General features: G+C 35.0%; 1 protein-coding gene across 1 annotated transcript; it reads right to left on the reverse strand.

Annotated features, from left to right (window-relative positions):
• Positions 1-30: 30 nt before the first annotated feature.
• Positions 31-22,657, reverse strand: LOC126811997 (U3 small nucleolar RNA-associated protein 14 homolog A). Its single transcript, XM_050538098.2, has 13 exons — positions 22,498-22,657; positions 17,355-17,426; positions 15,148-15,215; positions 12,783-12,853; positions 12,032-12,171; positions 9,801-9,956; positions 7,971-8,093; positions 6,343-6,437; positions 5,699-5,822; positions 5,186-5,263; positions 1,746-2,917; positions 1,271-1,370; positions 31-846 (listed from the first exon to the last, which is right to left on the reverse strand). The coding sequence occupies exons 1-13, from the start codon at positions 22,510-22,512 to the stop codon at positions 541-543; spliced, it is 2,520 nt and encodes an 839-aa protein (XP_050394055.1). The 5' UTR covers positions 22,513-22,657; the 3' UTR covers positions 31-540.
• Positions 22,658-22,699: the final 42 nt, after the last annotated feature.

The following is a 22,699-nucleotide window of genomic DNA, read 5'->3' on the forward strand; positions in this document are numbered from 1 at the left end:
TTTATATACCATTATTGTAAATCGTAATGCTTTTATTAAACTTTCACTATTTATTTATTTTATCCAATGATAATCATTAACATTTTTTATTATTCTAATACATTATATTATATATGTACTTCAATAATTAGTATTGGATGAAAATTTGTTAAATTATATAACTGGACCACAATTCAGAGGTCTATCTTCAAGCTGGTTAAGATGTTATTTCAGAACTGAGTATTCCTGCAGATGATATCAATGGGATATGGTCAAATCAAGTCAGTGCCACCTACAATAATCACTAATCTTCTACTGGACCTCTTTATTAATCTGATTGAATTCAAGCCAGGAGATTATCTACTGTTAGATGTTTTACTTTTTATAATAAAATATTAAATAATCAATCTGAGTACATTTTAGCGTGAATTAAGACGTGAAAAATTAGATATTGTCTCCCACCCCCCAAAAAAGGCAAATGACACTCAGTGGCTTTAATCCATTGAATGAAGTGGAACACTCTTTACATGCATTATATTATGTACATATAACATCTCTGGTTCACTTTCTCTTCCTATTGATAACTTTTTTCTTAATGTTCTTTATGTCTTTTCTACTTTTGTTTTTATCTTGATTTTTCTTGGGTACATTTTTATTGAAATCTGCTCCTGCTTTTTTGTTCAATTTCTGTTTTTTGAACATTTCTTCCTTGTCCATTGGTTTAATAATTGAACCAAGTTGCGTGACGACTTTCGGTTGAATCATTCTATGGAAAGCCTTCTCAGGGTTCCAGGTATTTCCGATTGGTTGACTTATACTCTGTTCAAATTGTTTAGTATTCAGGAATTGTCTTGGTAACTGTTTCACCTGTAAAGATTTTTAAAAAGTTAAAAATGATGGAACTTATTTTTTTTAATACTGCTGCTGAAATATGAAGCTGTTTGAACTATATACCACAAAAAAACCCCAAAACAACACCCCCACCTGGTTGCTTAAAATATGTACACAAACTTGTGACATTTGGCCAAAGGGGTTGGGAAAAATATGCTAGTTTAACTGTGAGCAAATGGATTGGTGGGTCCCAAGCAAATTTCAGTCCAGTTTTAAGACAAACTGTCCCAACTGGCTTATATGGCTGGATCAGAACTACGGTCTAGAGGGCATAGTGTCACACAATTTTTGCAGCCAGATTCCCCACTTCAAGTGCTACATACCCATCTGTAATTGGACAAACCAGCTTAAGTATCATCTGATTACTTGAATATAAATCAAATTAAATTACAACTGTTACCTGATGTTGTGCTACAGCGTCATCTTTCTTTTCATGTAAAATAACATTTGCCATTTTAGAATCTTTTCTCTTGACCCTATTCTTTTGTCTTATAGTAAACCTATAATATTATTTAAAATATGTTTCTACAGTATTTAATAGAGACACAAAATATTTCAATTTCCTTCCCATAACATTTCTTCGTTTGGCGTGGGATGAAAATAATATGAAAAATATCAATACTGTAATTAACATTATTAGACAATTAAATAAAATCTATTCTGTAATACTTGAGTAGCATTTTGCAGTAGAACACAATAAAAACACAAACATTTATATGGAATGCAATCATTGGTTTGTTATACATTTCAGCATGACTTTTCACCAAGTGCTCTCTGATCATTTTAAGGCACTATATGTCCCAAAAAAACAGTGACTGTATTCCATATAAATTGCCTTTGTGTTTTTAAAACTATTCTGATTATTTCCTGCTTACCTTTTCTTTTTCTTTTTACTGGGTTCTATATCAGCCCCACCCCACTCTCCCCAACCAGGTAGAACTAAATCTATATCCTTTGGCTTATCTTGATCCACTATCTCTCTCTTTTCTAGTTTAAACTCTTCAATAACATCATCATCAGCGAATGCTTGGGCTATAGTCATTCTCTGTTCTTCTTCCACATCTAACATGTTATCTCCATCCTCATTGGTCACGATTTCAGCCCCATCTGTAGATTTTATAACCTCTGGCCCAATAGTGAACAATTTCTTTGGGTCAATTGAAACCATCTTAATGTTGGGTGCCTGGGAAGATTCTTCGGAATTCTCCTGTTTCTTAACCTTTGCTGGAGTTTTATCTTCTTCTTCGGCCCAATTACTCTCATATTCCTCCATCGTACGTTTTCTAGTCATAGAGTGGGATAATTCTTCATCATTGTTTACTTCTAATTCACAGTTTTCTTCCTTGTTTGATTCAACACTTGATTTAGAATTTGCTTTCAATTTTGTTTCTTTTTTTGTTTTTTTGTTTTTTGCGTGTCGCTTCTCTACGTTCTCCAAAATATTAAATAAATCTTCCACATCTTTTTTGTCTTCGGAAACATCTGTCGTTTTTTCTTCACCACTCTTATGATTTTTTTTCTTCTTTTTTCTACCTTTTTTACCTGGTGTGACCAATTCTTCCTCTTTCAAGGATTTTGACAATTTTTTCTCAAGTTCATCATTTTCATCACCATCTACTTTATCTTCATCAAACTCCTGTTGTTCTTTTCCTGAGCTATCAATATTAGACATATCAAACACTTCGACATTTTGTGTTTTATTTTTCAATTTCAGTTTTTTTTGGCGTTGAGCTTCCAACTCCAGTAAATTCTTATCAGTATTCATATTGTCAGGGTGAAAGGTCAAAACTTCCTCTTCCTCAGAATCAGAAGCCTCAGTATTTTTTTTCACTTGTGTAATTTTCTTTGGTCTGACAAAATCGGATGATTTAGTTGGAGCTTTCATCCATGGGTTGTCCCCCTTTGCATCTAAAGCAGCAGACAACATCCTAAATTCAGCATCATCATCCATACTAACATCCCCATCTTCATCCTCATCACTAGATTCGTAGTGCTTTTTCGTCAATTCTTTATTTTTTTCAATCATATCTTGAACAGCTTGACGGGCCTGGAAAAAATGAAAATATTATCAAGCATATGCACTAAAAATAAAAATTACAAAACAAAGTTCTTTATGTACAGTGAAATCTGTACTCCCGATAGTCCTCTGGTTTACCATCAGGGCTGCCGACAACCAGTATCGCAGCGCAATTTGCGATACATATTTTGTCCGTTGCTAACCAAAAATTAAAATCTAACGTTTTTGATTCGCAGTTACTGCGAATCATTAATATGCCTGTCATTTGGGATATTGACACAAGAATAATCCACATTTTGAAGACTAGAAGGCTTACTCAACACTTTCAACGTGTATAAAATGTTGAATAAAATTTTATAAACAAAACTGAATTCCCCGTGTGACATTTTCTTCTCGAACTACCCAGACACAATACTATATAACACAGGGACATAACTCTATGAATAGGGACTATTAAACCAGAAATAGGGAATCAATTAGTACCACTCACGTTGCGAGACATCAAGAAATTATATCATATTCATTTTGAAAGAAATAAATCCAATGTATTCCCCACGTATTGTAAATAAAATATAAAAAAATAAATACATGTTAATGTATTGTAAAATGATAAATCAAAGTAAAAATTCACGTAAAATATTATTGTTTATATCGCGTGTGTCCAGTTAATCGAGGTGCGCCCGATTGAACAAAAATAGAAATACACGATAAAAAGCAGACGAAATTGTTTTCTAACGAAGATTTCTAACGTAACAAAAAAATAACAATTAAAATGAGTGGGGCTTCGGAAGTCACTGTCAAGAATTGGCTTCAGACATAAGACCTAACTAAATGTCTACATCACATTTACAAACTGTTACAAGAAGTACTTGTGGCAGTGCTAGGGTGGCCCATGTACTCACAGAAATACAGTCCACCGCTGATAGTTCGAGACTACCACTGAAGCGTGCACATTCGCCGTGCCGAGACCAACTTTCTGACAGTATGATACTATAAATAGCCATGGCACGTGCAATTCTCTACAAATCTATCAACTATTACAGCCGTAAAAAATTTATTGTTGACGATTTTGAATAGCAGTAAAATTAAGCTTCTTGGTTATTACAGCAGATTTAGAAATTACGTTCGTTTCATTTTTTAAATCGCTTTATCATTAACTGTACCGTTAAGAGCGGCATCTTTTGGTTTAGTACAAATAATATCTCTGAAACACTCAGGTTAGGCAAGAACATGATACTAGCAGTAGTTTCATTTTACTTTTACAAGCTTCTTAAAACGATTGTTGAGCTACCTAACGTGCATATTTCTAAATTCAATTTCTTGTTCTAGCTTTCTGTTATGTTTCGTAAAAACGTAGTCTTGATTATCCCGACCTGTCAATCAGACGTAGAATGGTCGATAGACTGGTTAAGCGAGACTAATTTCAAAACAAGGGCACGTAACCTATCTTTTACTCAAAAGTGTCTGGATGTCATGGACGACTCTTGGAACCAGTTTTCAGTCTAATATTTATACGTGATTAATGGCCATAGCTTATTAAGTACAACATGATCGTTTATTTAGTGACTATAATTGTGTGGAACTGATTTGAGGCTTGGCATATATATAAGTATTGTGGCGTAATTGTCGAGATATATGGAGATATTTATTTATGGTGGGTCACCCTAGCAGTGCTAAAAAATCTAAGAATAGTCAGAATGGAATCTAATCATATTTGTTATGAATTAAAGTAATATCTTGTTATTTAGGTGTTTAACGTTGAAACTAAAAAAACTGCTAATCAATTTTTAAATTTGCTAATCAAATTTGGCAAAATTGGACTTTTTGATTAGCAGTGCTGCTAATCAACTGTGAAAAATTACCATCAGCCCTGTTTACCATGTACATCGCAATGCATACTCTGATGGTCAAAGTTTCTATCATGTACACTGCAATGTATATACCAGTGGTCCTAAGTTTTAACATGTACACTGCAATGTGTATACCTATGGAACTGTGGTTTACTATGTAAACTGCAATATGATGATTAGTTTGCAAAAAAAAAGTCAGTTGTGTCAGAAATTCAATTAAATTTCAAAATTTCACAAGAAGATAAAAATGAAATGAAATGGAGTTCAACATCCTACTGTTCCGCAAGACGCTAAAAAGCTTTCTGCAAAAATTCCTCATGGCCCTCATAAACATCCAAACTATTTGATGAAGTCAGACCAATTTTGTCAGGTTTATCTGAAAACAGGTTTTAATATCCAAGATGCCTAAACTATCACTATCAGAGAGAATAAAAAAAAAATGACTTACCAACGGGTCGTATCTAGCGTACATCATTTTCTTTCGGGCAAATTTACTTCCACCTCTATGCTTCAAACTCATTCTTTCCTGAAAATATATTACAAGAATACAACTGTGGTAGTTAACAGAATGGAATGGAGTTAAATGTCTCATCAACACCAAACTTTTAAAGACAAACACATTTTAATTTGTATTTCTATGTTAATGTGTGCAACATTGGGTAGGAGATATTTGTCCAGTGGGTGTCATTTCTAACTACTCATCGTTGATTTCCATCTGTCAAGGGCTCTATTATGTACATGGCACTATGTGCAGAGCCAGTATTCCAACCTCGGTCATTCCCTATATGTTAATTAACAGAATAAAACTGATTAAATTGGTTACAGACGGTAATTAGATATTTCAGTGTTTCACATCAATCAACACTTTTCATGCAGACAATGGGACGGTTAAAACAATAAAAAAAAGAGAGACGAACTTCCGTGACCTTTAGAAAAGTTTAAAAATTAAACCAATTCGTACCTCTACTCTGGCTCTATCAGCATATTCTATTTTCTCTAAATATGATTCAGGATCGGTTTTCTGTAAAACATCCAATTCTTTTTCCTCCTTCTTCAGTTTTTCCTTCCGTAAAATTTTATGGAATCTGGTATATAAAATAATAATATTTTAAGGAATCTGGTATAAAAGATAATAATATTTCATGAAATCTGGTATATAAAATAATAATCTTTTAAGGAATCTTGTATAATCAATTAAATTTGAAAGTATGTCAGTAGTTGCTGGTGATACATTACATGGGTGCTTACATTCTTTGACAGAACCTATATGAGGCTGCTTGAATTGATGAAATTGCAATCATGTGACATGGTATTAACTCCTGTCACGGTTCTGCATATTGTGTGAGCAGAAATGGAACCTAATCAAATATTTGGCATCTTCAGCAGAAGGTATATAAACAGGTCATTGTCACCTACCATTATATTTTGTTTTTTTTAAGTAATATCAAATAATCAATTTGAGTACATTTTAGCGTGGATTAAGCTGTGAAAACATAAGATATTGTCACAAAATTGTACATTAAAGATTGGTGTCTTTAGGATCTGGTTTTTTTTTTAGCCAGATTGAGAAAAAATATTATTCATTGAAATTTTCAATCTTCATACCTTTTACTCTTTATTTTCTTTTGTCGTCTAAATTTAGCCTCACTGTAGGTCATCAGAGCTCTGTATTTATTTAATTCTGCTCTTCTTTCTTTTGCCTATAATACATTACAGATATTCTAAATCAATGAAAACTGAGATTTGATTGTTGTAAAGTTTTACACAAGAACTCAGACAAAATTATCCACTGCAGTGATCAAGGTATACAACTAATATAATAGGTTGATGTGTGTAGAAATTGTCACAAAGACATCTTGAATGGTTTATAGAAACAAACTTGGACGGATCCATTTTCAATATCTCCCCCTTAAAGTAGCTAAGTCCCTAACTCAATATCATCCAAAATCTTCAACATTGAAAACACGATTTATTTGTCAAATTAAATCAACATTCATGTTGTGATCTTACCGGAAAAAGATGGGCTTTTGATATCCAATATTTAAGACAAAATAAACATTTTACCATTGGTACACGAATCGTGTACCATAATGCGCTTCAGCCCCAGTTGTATCAAGAGACTCGAGGGACGAGGCTAGACACATTGCACCAAATCAAACGGCTTATGTAGACTGGAATAATCAGACGCTAGAAATTTGCACTCGCTTGAGACTGCTGGCTTATTTCGCCGAACATAACTGATTTGAAATTAGAGTAAAAACGGAAACCATTGAATGTAAATCAGTTTATATACATTCATATTACAGTATTATATGCGTTGCGACCCACTTTTGTCAATTTCTATGTCCCAAATGTTAGCGATTTAGCTCCTTTAAATAAATGATGTAGTAATCAGTGGGCTAGTGCTGGCACGGCAATGCGTACACCAGACTTTGGTTTTCCATTCCCTCCAAATGACTAGATACTGTTGCTTGCTAGTCCCTCCATCCTGCATCACTGACAAGGTGAAGCCACACTAAAGAATCCTGAAGATTTTTCTCAGCTAACTCTGGGATCGAAACAAGGATAATCTGGTTTGTAAACCAGTGCCATATACATTGAGCCACCGTGGCTCTAACCTTGTTGGTAATTCATGTTACATATCACAATACATGGGTCACGATACAATATGTCTTGTATGTGTGAAAACAAGCATAATAAAATGCTTAGGATTCAACACTATTCTCTGAGCTGATAATGTCCACAGTTATGGAAAACACCCCTTTAGCTGTCAGCCATGATTGAAGCGTACATGGATAGGCAATTAGAATCCTGTGTTATATTCCCTATTAGCTTTTCATACAGTTCTATTTTGTTGAAACGTATACACACATCACTATCATTTCTGGTAAATTATCATATTATAAAACCTAACAGTAAACATTGATGGCTTCACTCCATTTCATGCATAAAATACAAGATACAAGTATTGGTAGTAATAAAGTAAGCCTATACTATATCATATACACATGTAAACATCTGTCATGTCCGGTGCACTGGATAGCATTATTGGAAGAACGATTGATCAGAACAATTACATAAAAAACCACAAAATTTATAATCGCTTGATAATATGTAGCAATAAGCGATGCCAAAACGATAATATACTAATCCACTATGTTGATGCCCAAGTGTTCCACAATAAATCATAATACAAAAGGCTATATAACATTGTACATGTGTTGTTTTTTTACCTCTTCTAAGCTCATAGCTTTTAAAGCTCTTTCTTCAGCTGGTGTTAACATTTTTGTTTGTTTTTCTACATAATCACTACCGTGTAATAACATTGCTATTTCTCTCTCTAATGGTGTTCTTGCCTACAAATAATCATAATATTATTTTAATTACTGATCAAGTTAAAAAAAAAAGCAGTCTCAGACCGGCCTGTAGCCATCAGGGGGCAGACCATAGCTCTGAAATACCTACTGTAGACTGTGCCCCCCCCCCCCCCCTGTAAAAAAAAACTTCACGACCCCTCCACAGCAAGCAAGCTGGCTACAGGCCTGGTCTCAGAGGGGAGGTCTAAAAATTAGGAAAAGTTTGCACAGGACAAAGAGGCAGTAAATAAGGGTAGGGAAGTTTGTGAGACAAGAGTCAATTTTAGGATGCTGATTTCAAAGATCGATATAAAACTGACAAGTTTTCCTAAAAAAGCTCCCCCAGTTTGAACAAGGTTAGGGATTTGGAGAATAAGGTTAGTTATATCATAATAAGGAGAATGCATACTTTCATTCATAAGGTAGGGGTACAGTACAATATTAAGAGTCTATAATTATAGTCAGGACTTTTACACAGTGACTTTAGAGCATTTGTCAATGATATACAAGCCAACAGTGAGGCTGATGTCCCCCGCCGAAATAGGAAAATAATTAGAGGACACATATAAATTTATCACAAATTATCTTTTACAAAGTATTGAACAATCAAACAGTATATCTTTACTTATAGTCTAAGCATACAATGTTTTTGATGGAATAATTATAGCATATTAAGGGGAAAACATGCTCTATGCCTACAGATCTAGAGTTTGGTTGTATCAACGGGTCTATTTTCCATCTTGCTGCAAGTTGTGCAAAGTTCACTGTTTTCTTTCTGTCATTAAATTTTAATAGTTCCCTGCTTTCTTCGAAAGGCGGGGGACAATAAGCATGAACATTTACTCAATTCGAAGATCAACCAATCAAATTGTTTATCTCTGCTTACCATAAGCGGAACGGACAGACAGACAAACAGACAGACGGACGAACCCATTTTAATAGTTCCCTGCTTTCTTCGAAAGGCGGGGGACAATCAAAGTAGGAGAGTTATTGTTTTCCAAAGTCTCGACAATCAAAGTAGGAGAGTTATTGTTTTCCAAAGTCTCGACCAATCAAATTGCGTATCGCTCTGCTTACCCTGAGCAGAAAATGCTCATTATCAAACTTAGTCAAGGTATTACTGTAATGAAACTATACACCAAGTTTCATCAATCTCACTTAATTAGAACTAAAGTTATCGTGTCCCAAAGCATCAACCAATCAAATTGCTTATCTCTGCTTACCCTAAGCGGAAAATGCTCATCTTCGAACTCCATCAAGGCATTGACCTAATCAACACATACACCAAGTTTGAACATTCTAGCCCAATTAGGAAGAGAGTTATCGTGTCCCAAAGCATCAACCAATCAAATTGCTTATCTCTGCTTACCCTAAGCGGAAAATGCTCATCTTCGAACTCCATCAAGGCATTGACCTAATAAACACATACACCAAGTTTGAACATTCTAGCTCAATTAAGAAGAGAGTTATTGTGTCCCAAAAAGTGTGACGGACAGACAGACGGACAGACAGACAGACAGACGGACGAACCCATTTTAATAGTCCCCTGCTTTCTTCGAAAGGCGGGGGACAAAAATAAAATATGAAATTATGGGGAGCAATTTGCAGCTGATAGATCCTCAAAAATCTCCTTAATCCAGAGGCGTGTTGGCACTCAATTGATCAGCTCAATAAACAATGACTGATAGAATATAACTGTAAGAATACCTGAAAGCGTTTTGTCATCTCGTCTGATGTTTTTAGAGATAAGTTGGGTTGCTGCAAAGGGAACGTTAACTGTTCTGCTTTTCTGTTCTTCTGGACTAATGGCTGCCATTTTGATATTTCTTCAGTTTTAGCTTGGTATGCGATACTTCTCGTTAACTAGACATTTCATAAATTAATACATTAGAAAAAAAACAAAAAAACACAGCAGAATGGCAATAAAAATAAAGATTTTTTAAATAATAGACAGATATGGAGGGAAGAGAAACAGACTAATAAAGATGGGCATATGCCATACAGTGTTCAATGTCAATGAATGAAATTTTGCCCAGTGTTTCTGCCTACCTTTCATTGCATTTCAACTGCCAAATGTTCTTTTAGTACATGCCAACATGTATGCCTACACAGTACCTCAATTCTCCTTCCCTTCGAATAATTAGACACTGTTTATTGCAATGCTATCTGCCTGTATTACTGACAAGGGAGAAACCTTGCTGAAAACTCTGAAGAACTTTCCTGGACAACACTGGGATTGAAACGCGGGAGCTCTTGGTTAGTGAGACAGTATGTTATAATCCTTGAGTAACATTTAGCAATTAACCACAATAAACACAACAAACATAGAATACAATCACTGGTTTATTATACATGTAGCTCAACGATTTGACAAGTGTTCTCTTACCATTTTCAAGCACAAATTTTATTGTAAATTAAAACATAATATATATAGTAATGCAAACCAATAATTGTACGCCATATAAGTATGGAAGACCAAATGGGACAATATCCATGATTCTAGTTTCTACATTCCAGTTTGAACATTTTAGACACCAACGCAACATTCTAAACTAATGATTCTTGTTTCTACATTCTTATGTCAACATTTCATGCACAAAATCAACATTTTAAACAAAAAATTGACTTTATATTTCATTTTCGGCGTTTTATCGGTAACTTTTATATATCATTAAACATTAAAATTAAAAAATAATTTCTTAATTTTACACGACAAAGAAATCAATTCATTGGTTTCTAAAAGTATCTAAAAAAAAATCTGGAATTTGAACTCTTATGAAAATATTTTCTACGTTTCAAAAAGTCTTGAAGTTAAAATCTTGAAATGAAAATGTCCAGAAAAATATAATGAATTATCAACATTATTACACCAGAGGGCGTTAGCGTATGTGTACAACTTTGATACAGACTATAGATTAGAAATCAAAAGAATAGATTCCATTTAAAACACAGCATTATCATCCATTTTTGCCATATAAGAAAAACGTGTAGGTCTAATTTGTAAACATATGAAAAAGTAAACAAATAACAGCAAATATGTAAGAAAGGCCTTTGTCCTAATTTTTCTAGCTGTTTAAATTATAGAAGTTATTTGTATTGTTATTATATCTCGAGCTTAATTTCTGTTTCATGCAACTAATTACGGGTACTGTAAACACAGCAAAGGCCCACTTCCACTCGTTTAAAAGTCTACTTTTGATTTCTAATCTATAGTCTGTATCAAAGTTGTACACATACGCTAACGCCCTCTGGTGTAATAATGTTGATAATTCATGATATTTTTCTGGACATTTTCATTTCAAGATTTTAACTTCAAGACTTTTTGAAACGTAGAAAATATTTTCATAAGGGTTCAAATTCCAGATTTTTTTTTAGATACTTTCAGAAACCAATGAACTGATTTCTTTATCGTGTAAAATTAAAAAATTATTTTTTAATTTTAATATTTAATGATATATAAAAGTTACCGATAAAACGCCGAAAATGAAACATAAAGTCAATTATTTTCATAAGGGTTCAAATTCCAGATTTTTTTTTAGATACTTTCAGAAACCAATGAACTGATTTCTTTATCGTGTAAAATTAAGAAATTATTTTTTAATTTTAATATTTAATGATATATAAAAGTTACCGATAAAACGCTGAAAATGAAACATAAAGTCAATTATTTGTTTAAAATGTTGACATAAGAATGTAGAAACAAGAATCATTAGTTTAGAATGTTGCGTTCATGTCTAAAATGTTCAAACTGGAATGTAGAAACAAGAATCATGAATATTGTCCCATTTGGTCTTCCATATATAAATGATTGTTGTGTTTTTATTTCTATGTACCGGTTGTTGTTGAAACTACATTATTTAATTTATTTTACGTACCTGTTCTTGTTGAAGTTTAACTTAAGTGAGATTGAAACTACATTATTAAGTTATTTTACGTACCCGTTCTTGTTGGGGTTTAACTAAAGGTACATCTGCTACTTTTTCTTGTTCAATAGTTTTAATGTTTTTCTTCAGTTTACCAGCAGAAGTGGAAGAGTTTAAACTAGACACCAATTCACTTAAATTCACCTGGGACTCCTCTGAAAATATAAGAATTAAAAAGATTTAAAGCTGATTTTCTTTTTTGAGAGGAATAATTATTTTTTTATATACTAATTGATAGTAGGAACACAACACACACAAAAGGAAATCCATAAGACAAACCCACGAACATGGGTGAATGGAATGAGGTTTAATGTCTTACGGGTACTTCTAATTGCTAATGGAGACGAGCATATGCTATATATTGTGTCCAATAAACAAAGTTTTGTTTGGACTTTAGACTATTTTGTTTCTGCCTACACATTGTCAAATTCCAACTGAGAAGGCCCCTTTTACCCACATGCATATGAGACCGTTTTTCATCCAATCCAAGTGCCTAGACACTGTTCCTAACCAGTCCCTCCATCTTGAACCACTGACCAGGGGAAACCATGCAGGAAAAACCCAACTGAAGTTTGTTGTCCAACACAGGGATGGAACCTACAACCTGCTGGTTAGTTAGCTAACGTTTTACTCACTAAGCAACTGTGGCTCCCCTGCATGCAATAAACAACAATGAATAAATATTGGGGCCAGTCGTCCATTGAGGTCATTTCGGGATTAAAAGTGTTATGAATATATTAAATTCATTAATCTGCATATAACTTACTCTCATATAATTTACTGAATCCATACTCTGATACATCTGCAGAAGCGACAGTTCTTTGATGTGTTTTTTTGCTGTATAAAAAAAAAGATGGGTAATAAATTTCCTGGTTTCACTGGATTTATGTGCAGTACATATATATACATCTAGCAACAGCTTTTTTCAAGACATAATAACAATTACAAAACTATTAGCAATGCAGTGGTATCACTAATTATTGGTGAGATGAAAGACGGGGTATTGTCAATCTGTTTCACAGAGAATTACGAGTCTTCTCTAATATCTCTGTAAAAGACGACTGCCTTTAACACGTGCCGTCACAGCTGAATGGCGCGTGCATTGTTTACGTAAGACGTTACTGCTTAGGGCAGAATGCTGCCTTTTAGTCATATTTATACCCATTTACACTAAATAGGAAATAATTTTTACCTACAAATACGTCAAACGTCTTTATTTATTTTTCTAATGCATCAAAACAATGTTTTAGAATTTAATTTGTCCGTGGAAAAAAGTTAATATTTGAGACTCAATAAATCGCATTGATGTCATCCTTATCAGTGATTGTAGCAACATAGCGAATATTCACAGCTGATCAGTGTGGGGTATTGTATGCCATGCAGTGTGCTATGAAGGAAATTTGTCCTGGACAATGGTGTATCTGGCCACTTTTAGTTGAATTCCAATTGTCAAGGGCTTTACATGTACATACACATTTTTTCATCCCACATTGCTTTGTGCTAGGCACTCCGTCCTACACCACTGACAAGAGGAAAGATAGGTTGCCTGGCAACGAAACATACGCCCACAGCAGCTATATCGTCCGGGCAGTCAACAAGAGTTGCCGCATATTTTTACTTTTTTCGGTAATGGAACATTTATAATACATTAAAATCTGATTAAGAGTAACAACTCATTAAGTAATTATCAGAAAACCATTAGAATTTGTTTGGTTTTTATAAAGTCTTTCCCCATGCTAATGTTTAGTATACAAAACTTTTAACATCATGGATTTAGCTGTTCAAGTCATAAAGATTCATTGAAAATCAATATACTTGTTCGTCTCAAGAGTCAAGACCTTAAACACTGTGTATCAATTTAAAGTCAATCGGATATTAACTTTTGCCTCTAGAGCGTCCACAAGATTTTTCAAAGTGATCAAGGGTCATAACTCTGGCAGTAATTATCAGAAATCTCTGAAAATCAATAGGCTTCTTCATCTCACGACCTTAAACACTGTGTATAAATTTAAAGTCAATCGGATATTAACTTTAGCCTCTAGAGCGTCCACAAGATTTTTCAAAGTTATCAAGGGCCATAACTCTGTCAGTAATTATCGGAAATTGCTGAAAATCAATAGGCTTCTTCGTCTCATGACCTTAAACACTGTATATAAATTTAAAGTCAATCAGATATTAACTTTAGCCTCTAGAGCGTCCACAAGCAATTGTGGACGCCGGACGGACGGGGGCGACGACAATATACGACCGCATTTCAATGTGGGCGTATAAAAACGCTAAAAAATCCATAGGAATTTTCTTGGCCAACACCGAGACAGAAAATGAGATCTCCTGGTTAGTGAGCCAGTTGTTTACTTAATAAGCCCCTTGGCTCCCATTATCTAGTAGTAAATAGAGCAATGTTTGTGACTTGGTTTTAAGAAACAGAGGAATTTACCAAAAGCAAAGCAAGTTGGAGTCTTGATAATTAAATAGCTACGAGGACCATGGACAAGTTGTTTTTTAAATTTATAAACTTTAAAATGTAAAAAGAAAAACAATTACTTTTAAATTACTCCCCCAAACAAATATGAAGAAATTTTTGGGGTTCCAGAAAAACAATTACTTTTAAATTATCCTTTCCCCCAGGTAAATAAGAAGACATTTATGGGGTTCCAGAAGAACATAAGCCAACAGTGAGGCTGATGTCCACCAACTCTTCAAAGTTTTATCACTCTTGTCTTACACAACCAGAAAGTTATATTTCAAATTATAAAAAAAATCAAATATTGGTTATATCTGCTTACCCTTGGCAGAAAATGTTCATCATCAAACTCTGTCAAGGGATTCACATAATAAAAACCTACACCAAGTTTGACCTTTATATGATGTCGCAAAAAGTGTGACAAACAGATAAATCCATTTTAATAGTCCCATGATTTCCATGAAAGACTAAAGGCTGGGAACATAAAGTAAAACTGGTGTGGCCTATGTTACTAAATAATAAACTATTTGGAGTCAATCGCCATATTTATTTTTCATATTTGATTGAGAGAACTGTAAGATCAAATATGTGACTAGTAAGTTTGAGGTTGTCAAAATGGTTGACGATTTTCGAAATAAATGTATTAATCTTGTATTAATGAACTTACTGTTTTTGATCAGCTAGAGATGTTATAGATGATAGAAGACTTGCATGATGTTCATCATCAACATCTTCCTATATGACACAGTAAAATTATAAAAACATCAGCAAAATTATCAACATCAGTAAAAAAAAAACATTATCAACATCAGTAAAATATGAAAATATATAATGCATTACATGATTGAAAATTGTGTTATAAATATGAATGGAACAAGACACAATGTGTCAACACTTTACAGAGGTCATGCCGAGAGTAACATGATATCATTTCTCGTGTTACATACATGTATGCAATGTATTGGAAAATGTTTCTAAAGACACAAATACCACAGCTAATACACTACCAATTTGCACCAATTTGAATATTTGTCCCAGACACTTTCCTCCTGGGCCCCAGAGACACCACACCTGATTAGTAAGAACTAGTTTTGAACGATTCTGAAGGTTTATCTTGTTTTCAGACATTCTGTTTGCAAGTCAAGTATCTAAATCACACATACACTATTTTCCTAACCTCCGCCACTGCCACCCTAAATATGAATGGTCAGACGCCTATAAATTTGGCATTCTGGTATATATACTGAGCGCCATGGAAAACGCATCACTTTTTTTTCCCAAATATTTTATTACTAGGTGGTTTTGTATGTATAAAATTTTGTATGTCCGTGTGCAAAAAAAAAAAATTGCACGAGATGCACATGAAAAACCCAATATTCACATGCAGCATTGTGTGTGAGCCCTTTAAAAGCATGTTTTCAACTTAATGTGCAGTATATTAACTGTGAAATGTCAATCTGTCGTAATTTGTTGTTGGACGTGTGAAGGAATCGAGCTAGAGATGCCGAGACTTACTGAAAATCAACGGAATGAAGCCATGGGAATGTCCAGGGCTGGCATGTCTACACGTGCTATTGCCAGACACTTCAATTATCATCAGTCCACTATTGTAAGGTTGGTGGAATGTGTTCGAGTTACTGGATCAACACGTGACCGTCAACGTCCTGGTCCACAACGCGTTACAACCCAGGCTCAAGACTGCTACATCCGGGTCACTCATCTGCGTGACAGATTCCACCCAGCGACTCGAACAGGTGCAGCAGTCGTCAGAAGACAAGGACCAGTAAGTGCCAACACCGTAAGACGTCGTCTTAAGAGAAGTAGGACTCCATGCATGACGACCTTATGTTGGAGCTATACTCAGGGATCATCATTTGATATGGGCTCAAGGACACCAGATATGGAGAAGAGTAGACTGGCAAAGTGTGCTCTTCAGTAATGAGATTCGCTTTCATCTATATCACGCTGATGGCTGTCAACGTGTGTGGAGACATCTTGGGGAACGTCTTGCAGACTGCTGCGTCTTCAAAACGAATCGATGGGGTGGGGGAAGTGTAATGGTGTGGGGAGGCTTCACATTTCATCACCGGGCCGCCCTACACATTTGCAGGCGTCGCGTTAATGCTGTAGCCTACCGTGATGATGTCTTGCAACCAATTGTTGTTCTGATGTTTCGAGCGCACCCACAACTTCAGCACTTCCAACAGGATAATGCACGTCCGAATACCGCCCGTTTTAGTATGGACTACCTGGCTGCTAACAACATCAATGTCTTGGACTGGCCAGCCATGTCTCCGGACATGGCACCGATAGAACATGTCTGGGATGAGATTGGATGCACACCATTGCTGCTTTAGAAGCTGTTCTTGTCCAAGAATGGAACAATTTGCCCCAGGCCTTCTTTCAAACATTGGTAAATTCCATGCGACGTCTCTGCACAGCTTGCGTAAGAGCCGTGGAGGACACACGCGCTACTGACATCTGTGTCATACTTTTGGTTTTGACCCCCTCTAACTTTGTACCGTTGATTGCAGATTAAAATTCCATAAGTGTACAAATGTGTTGTTATTGATGTGTTCCCATTTGAATATTGTTCACAATAAGAAGCAAAATAAATAAGATATGTTTACAGAATCATTTTGTTATACGAAACACTAAGTGATGCGTTTTCCATGGTGCTCAGTATATTTGTACTTTGTATTTCAAATAAATCAACAAGCCTGGTGCAAATGTCAGGGTTTGATTTCAGAGACAAGCATGAACATTTATGTAGATCTCCAAGCATAGTAGGCCAACAAAATAACACAAACAAAGATTTAATTTTAATTAAATCAATAAATATATTAAATATTAAACAATTATACTTTAACTTACATCACTAGATTCATCATCCATAAGATTTGGTTGAATTTCATCATCATCCTCATCTTCCTCTACAGTTGTCACCTATAATGTATAAATAAAATACATTTCAGAAAGGGAAAAAATTGTTTTGGAGTGTAATGGAGCATAGCTGCAAGAGCATTGTTAGAAATGTTTCATAAAAGATGGGGCCTGATACCGGTACATGTACCTTGTATATAAATAATAATAAATAAATAATTTATTCAGTAATTAGGTAATGTCGATATACAATCGATATGAGAACGCTTTGTCTAACTACCTCTCTATTATTACTGGAGCACAAATTTGAAAAATTTTGCCTATTATTAAGGGTGTGAAATTTCATTGGAAGATATATACATCTTAGATCATTTAAATATTTACTCAAGTAAAAAATGATAAAAATCCTCTATTTCATGTCCACATAAGAGATATACAGGGCTGGCTATCTGCTTTCATTTGTATTGATTGCAGTATTTTACAGATACATGTATGTTTGTTTTGAGCTACAGTATCTAGAGCCCCTTTGTTTCACGTTACAAAATCATTATGTTTCTTAATGCCGGTAATGTTCTTGAAAATAAGAAATTTCTATACATTCTGACAAATTAAACATACCCAGCCCAATGTAGATCTATACATATACAGGTCAAAATAATTCAAGCTGAAATTGACAGTTCATTCATGGTTCCAATGCATTACGCATATCACATAAAGCATACTAAACTTACAATGTCTACAATAAACTCTGCTTGAGAACAGACACAGAGCTAATTGATTGACATTTTAAATCCTACATCAACGATTTTCAGTCAAAATTACTACATGTAAGAACAGGGTTCTTAATCCATTTTGAAACGAACCACCAGAATTGGGTCAAATGAGATCCCGGTAGGAACTGGATTATAAAATTTTAAGCTTCCATTCCCTTTAATATAACCAGAATTCAACAAAAAATAATTCTTGGTAATATACTCAGCCAAATTAAAAACTTGACACTCGGGATTTTTGGGACTAGATTTTTAATATTTGGTTTGTTTAAGGCAACTATTTTAGTGTTATGTTGTGCACAGACGACCTTGACATCAACAGAAAGCAAGAATACGTCTTGCCGAAAGTCCTTGACATTGATAACGTTTGTGATGTCACAGTACCCCCCAAAATAAAATTCACAGACTTGGAGAACAATCGGAATAAAGTGTTTAGTAACGGTTGTGGTCTCCTCTAGCATCTCGTACTGCCACACAACATCTTCTCATGGATCACAGAACATTAGTAATCACTACCCGAGGAAGACGTCGCCACTGCTCAGCAAGAGCATGTTGAAGATCCTGCAACATCAGTGGTGGATTCACTTGCTGACGAACACGTCGACCCAGTTCGTCCCAGATGTGTTCAATAGGATTAAGGTCGGACACCGGCATTTCTTAAAAAATTCTGGGTAGCAATTGCTGTATGGGGTCGAGCATTGTCTTGTTGAAACATTCGTCCAGGCCCATGTCTCTGCATAACCGGAAGAACAGGTTGCAAAATCTGATCCCTGTACTGGACAGCATTTAAGTTCCCTTGGACAACAACAAGAGGAGACGTCCATGTGCACAAAAAGAATCCCAAACCATGACGCTGCCGCCACCAAATCGGTCAACTTCTCTGACGCATACTTGAGCGTAACGTTCACCTCGTCTGCGGTACACTCCGACCCTGCCATCGGCAAATCTCAAAGTGAATCGAGATTCGTCACTAAAGACAACCGAATTCCACTGTCTTACTACTTACTACCATTAGAAACACTTTAAAATTTATTTGACTTACAGAAAAAAAAATTTGTTGAAATTCATCAGTGTCAAGTTTTTAGCACAAAAATAATGACAAATAGGTACACTGTTTGGAAAATTTTCCATATTTAATTCACGTACCGGCTTGAAATTCATGTCAGTAATATTCATTCCTGAATAAATTACTGTATTCGTTTGTTTTTTTTTCGATGGATATAAGCTGATACGGCAGCGTGGTATTTCTTCAGAACACAATTTGTAGGTTTTTTCTGTAAAGTAACTTGCAAATGTTTTTATTCATTTGTCAATGACAGACACACGGCACAGTAATCACATGACAACCATAATTGAAATGGCTTTAAAATTAAACTCCATACAACTGTGCCATATAGCTTTCAATGATAATAACAATATTTTTAAAAAATAAGCCTCTGTCAGCATGTGTATAAAATAAAAAATCATAACGGTAAACGCTATTTAAAACTAAAACTAGCATCGCTGGTTTACTGACCTAATTCCAACCGATATCATGTGTCATCTGGAATTCGGCATTAGAGATTCATAATATATTATTAATGACTGTTTTTCGGTGTATTCGGTGTTCTATTCGAGGATTATATTCAACTAAGATTTAAATTTAACTAGAAACTGGTCAGTGAAACCATTAAATTATGATCCAATTATTATTTTAATATCAACCGGTATTCATACAAAGCGCCGAAGACGCACGATAGATGCACAATCCATGCTGAGATCGTCTTCCTTCGATTGCTGCGTGGCAGTTATAAATAATCAGCAAGCTTGTTCTGTGTTTTACCAGCCGATTATCAAAATTACGGTTACTTATGCTAATTACTTGGTTTATATGAACTACATGGACGATTTTCACTAAGGTATGACTGTTATTGCAGCCGACAAGCAAGTTGATTGACTAATTAATTAACAAGTAATAATTAACCGGTTGTAATTTAGTTGGAAGTAGATTGATTTATGATACCATAGTGGACGGTTCATTGTTCTACCAATCGGCCTGATTGAACTTCAAGTGGCTAAAGCCGACAAAAAACAGCCGATTAAGATCCCTGTGTAAGAATATTTTGAGAATTTATTCTGCTCCATTTTCATATTCAATAAATCTAAAATTGCTTGGTAAAAGTATGTTTTTTCTCACAGATTTCATTCGGAATCAGACACATTGCAGAATGAAGACCCCATTGCTTTAAATTAAATTTGAAAAACAATCTATTACAAACTGTAGGTTTTCAGAAAAGGGGATATAACTCCAGGACTGGAAAGTGATGCACACCAAAATGAGATTTTAATAGAGAGATGGCCATTCTTGCTATAACAGTTCAAAAATAGATGATAAAAGAAGAATACATGTATATTGAAAATTTCAGTCAAATTACTTTATTCTGAACAAAGTTATCACCGTTGTAATTTTTGACTAGAAATAGGAGTCAAATCCCTCTTCACCGTCTACGAGAATGCAGGCCGTTTGATTGGCAGGCGTTAACTCCACCTACATAATCTTGATTATCAAATAACGTTTTCAATTCGTATCACATTTATTTTTACTACAAATTAAAAATAAGACTTTTATTATATAGATAAGAAGCAAAAGTTTTAAAGGAATAGACCACATCAATCTTGTTAGCCTGCGCGTATTCCCGAAGCAGACAAATTGAAATAGGAAACATTGTATTGATCCAATGGGGCTGCATGGGCTGCAATTCAACTGGGGTGATGTTAGCTGCGATGTTTATCAATTTCTATAATTTTTCTGTAAACGCAAATGACAAAAGAGCGTAGGCCTATAATACCGACATCCAAACTCTCATTTTAACCACAAGTAAACATAATATGAAGGCCGTATTATCGAACTTTCAATCAAATTGACCTACATATGCGGCCTCGCTTCGTACACTCTATCATTCAGCCTCGATCTAAAATTTCCCGGAGTATGACGTCAACGTAACGGTTAATCTCAGCTTACGACGCCATTTAAAAATTTAATCAATCAATGAAATCCTGTTTAACTCCAAGCGAATCCAAGCCATCTGTGGGTCTACAGAGTTGATTTTGTGCCTGTTTTGTAAATAAAGATCTAATTTATAATTTCTATGACATCTGAAGCCTAAATAAAGACTTGCAATAATCAGATTTAGCTCTTGCATAATGTATGTTTAATGTTAGGTTTCATCTGAGAGTGAGAGGACAAAAATTGTGTCCTCTGGAGAGTCTTAAATATTTCACATTTTGCATTTTGTGTAAAAGGCAGGGGTGATAACTCTGGAAATGGATTCAGGGGGTCCAATTCCATACAAAAATCTTTAGTAAGCTTAGTTATTCCAATCTTCCCTTAGTTCGATGGTGGTTGCACATGTAAATCAGTCAGGCCATTATTTTGATTGTTCCTTGGTAGATATATTAGACTGATATTACCAAATTTACTGAATCATGGCCAAAACATTCACAAGGTCATGCTGGTTAATATGACACAACATATGTGGAGGTGGAAATGAAATGAAATGAAGTTTAACGTCTTACTATTCTGCTCCTATACTGGCCTAATGAAGACGGGCATATGCCATACAGTATGCTATGAGGGAAATTTTGCCTGTGCAGCGGCACTATCGTCTAGTCTTATATCGAATTCCAACAGCCAGGGGATCTTTTACATGCATTCCAATATATACACAGGACCTTGGTTTTTCGTATAATCTTAAGGACTAGACAGCTGTCCTTGTTAGGCCCTCCGTTCTGCACCACTGACAAGGGGAAACCACGTCGGAAAATCCTGATGAACTTTCTCGGCCAATGCAGGGATCGAACACCCGACCTCCAGGCTAGCGAAACAGCGTCTTAACCACCTAGCCACCGTGGCTCCCATGTGGGGTTGGAACACCCTGACGAAGTGTGATGGGCGAACATACATACATGTACACATGTTAATGATCATGTTTGTTCCTCTGTATAATCAAGGTCCGTCAAACGTTCACTCATTGAGTCATTGCTTGTGTTTGATACTCATTGATAGTCACCCTGAAAACTTTTAATATCTGCGACAATGATTGAATGCGATATATTTCGGAAGTGGGACCCTATTTCTAAATCAAACTAGTCGAGATGCATCAAAATTAGCTGCTTATTGCAGTTGTAGGAAGATGCGGACCAGGAGTGCAACGTCTACAAGGAGATCTCGGACTGTTTTTAATTTTGTGGGCCTGACTAGCGTAGCCAATTTTACGCATGATGATTAAGGGGACGAAATCTGGAATTAGTTCAAACAACGATTTAATTTTAAAATGAAAATCATATTTACAACACATGCAATATTTCTGAGCGTGTGTTCTCACCAATAAGGATTCCATGTTCTTAACCAAAAGAACACAACGTCAAATCTTATCTTTACTGTCCTCGTGGTTCTTGTTTATACAGATCTATCACTGGTTGTCGTAAAATAGTCGAGTTTTTCATTTTAGATGATATTTGAACACTGATCGAAGACATAACTACAGGTATGAATATGTAGTTACAAATTTTTTAAATGAACTCGAA

Source organism: Patella vulgata, chromosome 2 (genome assembly GCF_932274485.2).
Source record: "Patella vulgata chromosome 2, xgPatVulg1.2, whole genome shotgun sequence".
NCBI lineage: Eukaryota > Metazoa > Mollusca > Gastropoda > Patellidae > Patella > Patella vulgata.

What these genes read in the sequence shown, in the direction of transcription:
- LOC126811997 (XM_050538098.2), bottom strand. An exon ending in AAGCTATGAGCTTAGAAGAG is followed by an intron (nt 6,438 to 7,970) that starts GTAAAAAAACAA and finishes AATGTATTATAG; the next exon opens with GCAAAAGAAAGAAGAGCAGA. An exon ending in ACGCTGTAGCACAACATCAG is followed by an intron (nt 847 to 1,270) that starts GTAACAGTTGTA and finishes AAATCTTTACAG; the next exon opens with GTGAAACAGTTACCAAGACA.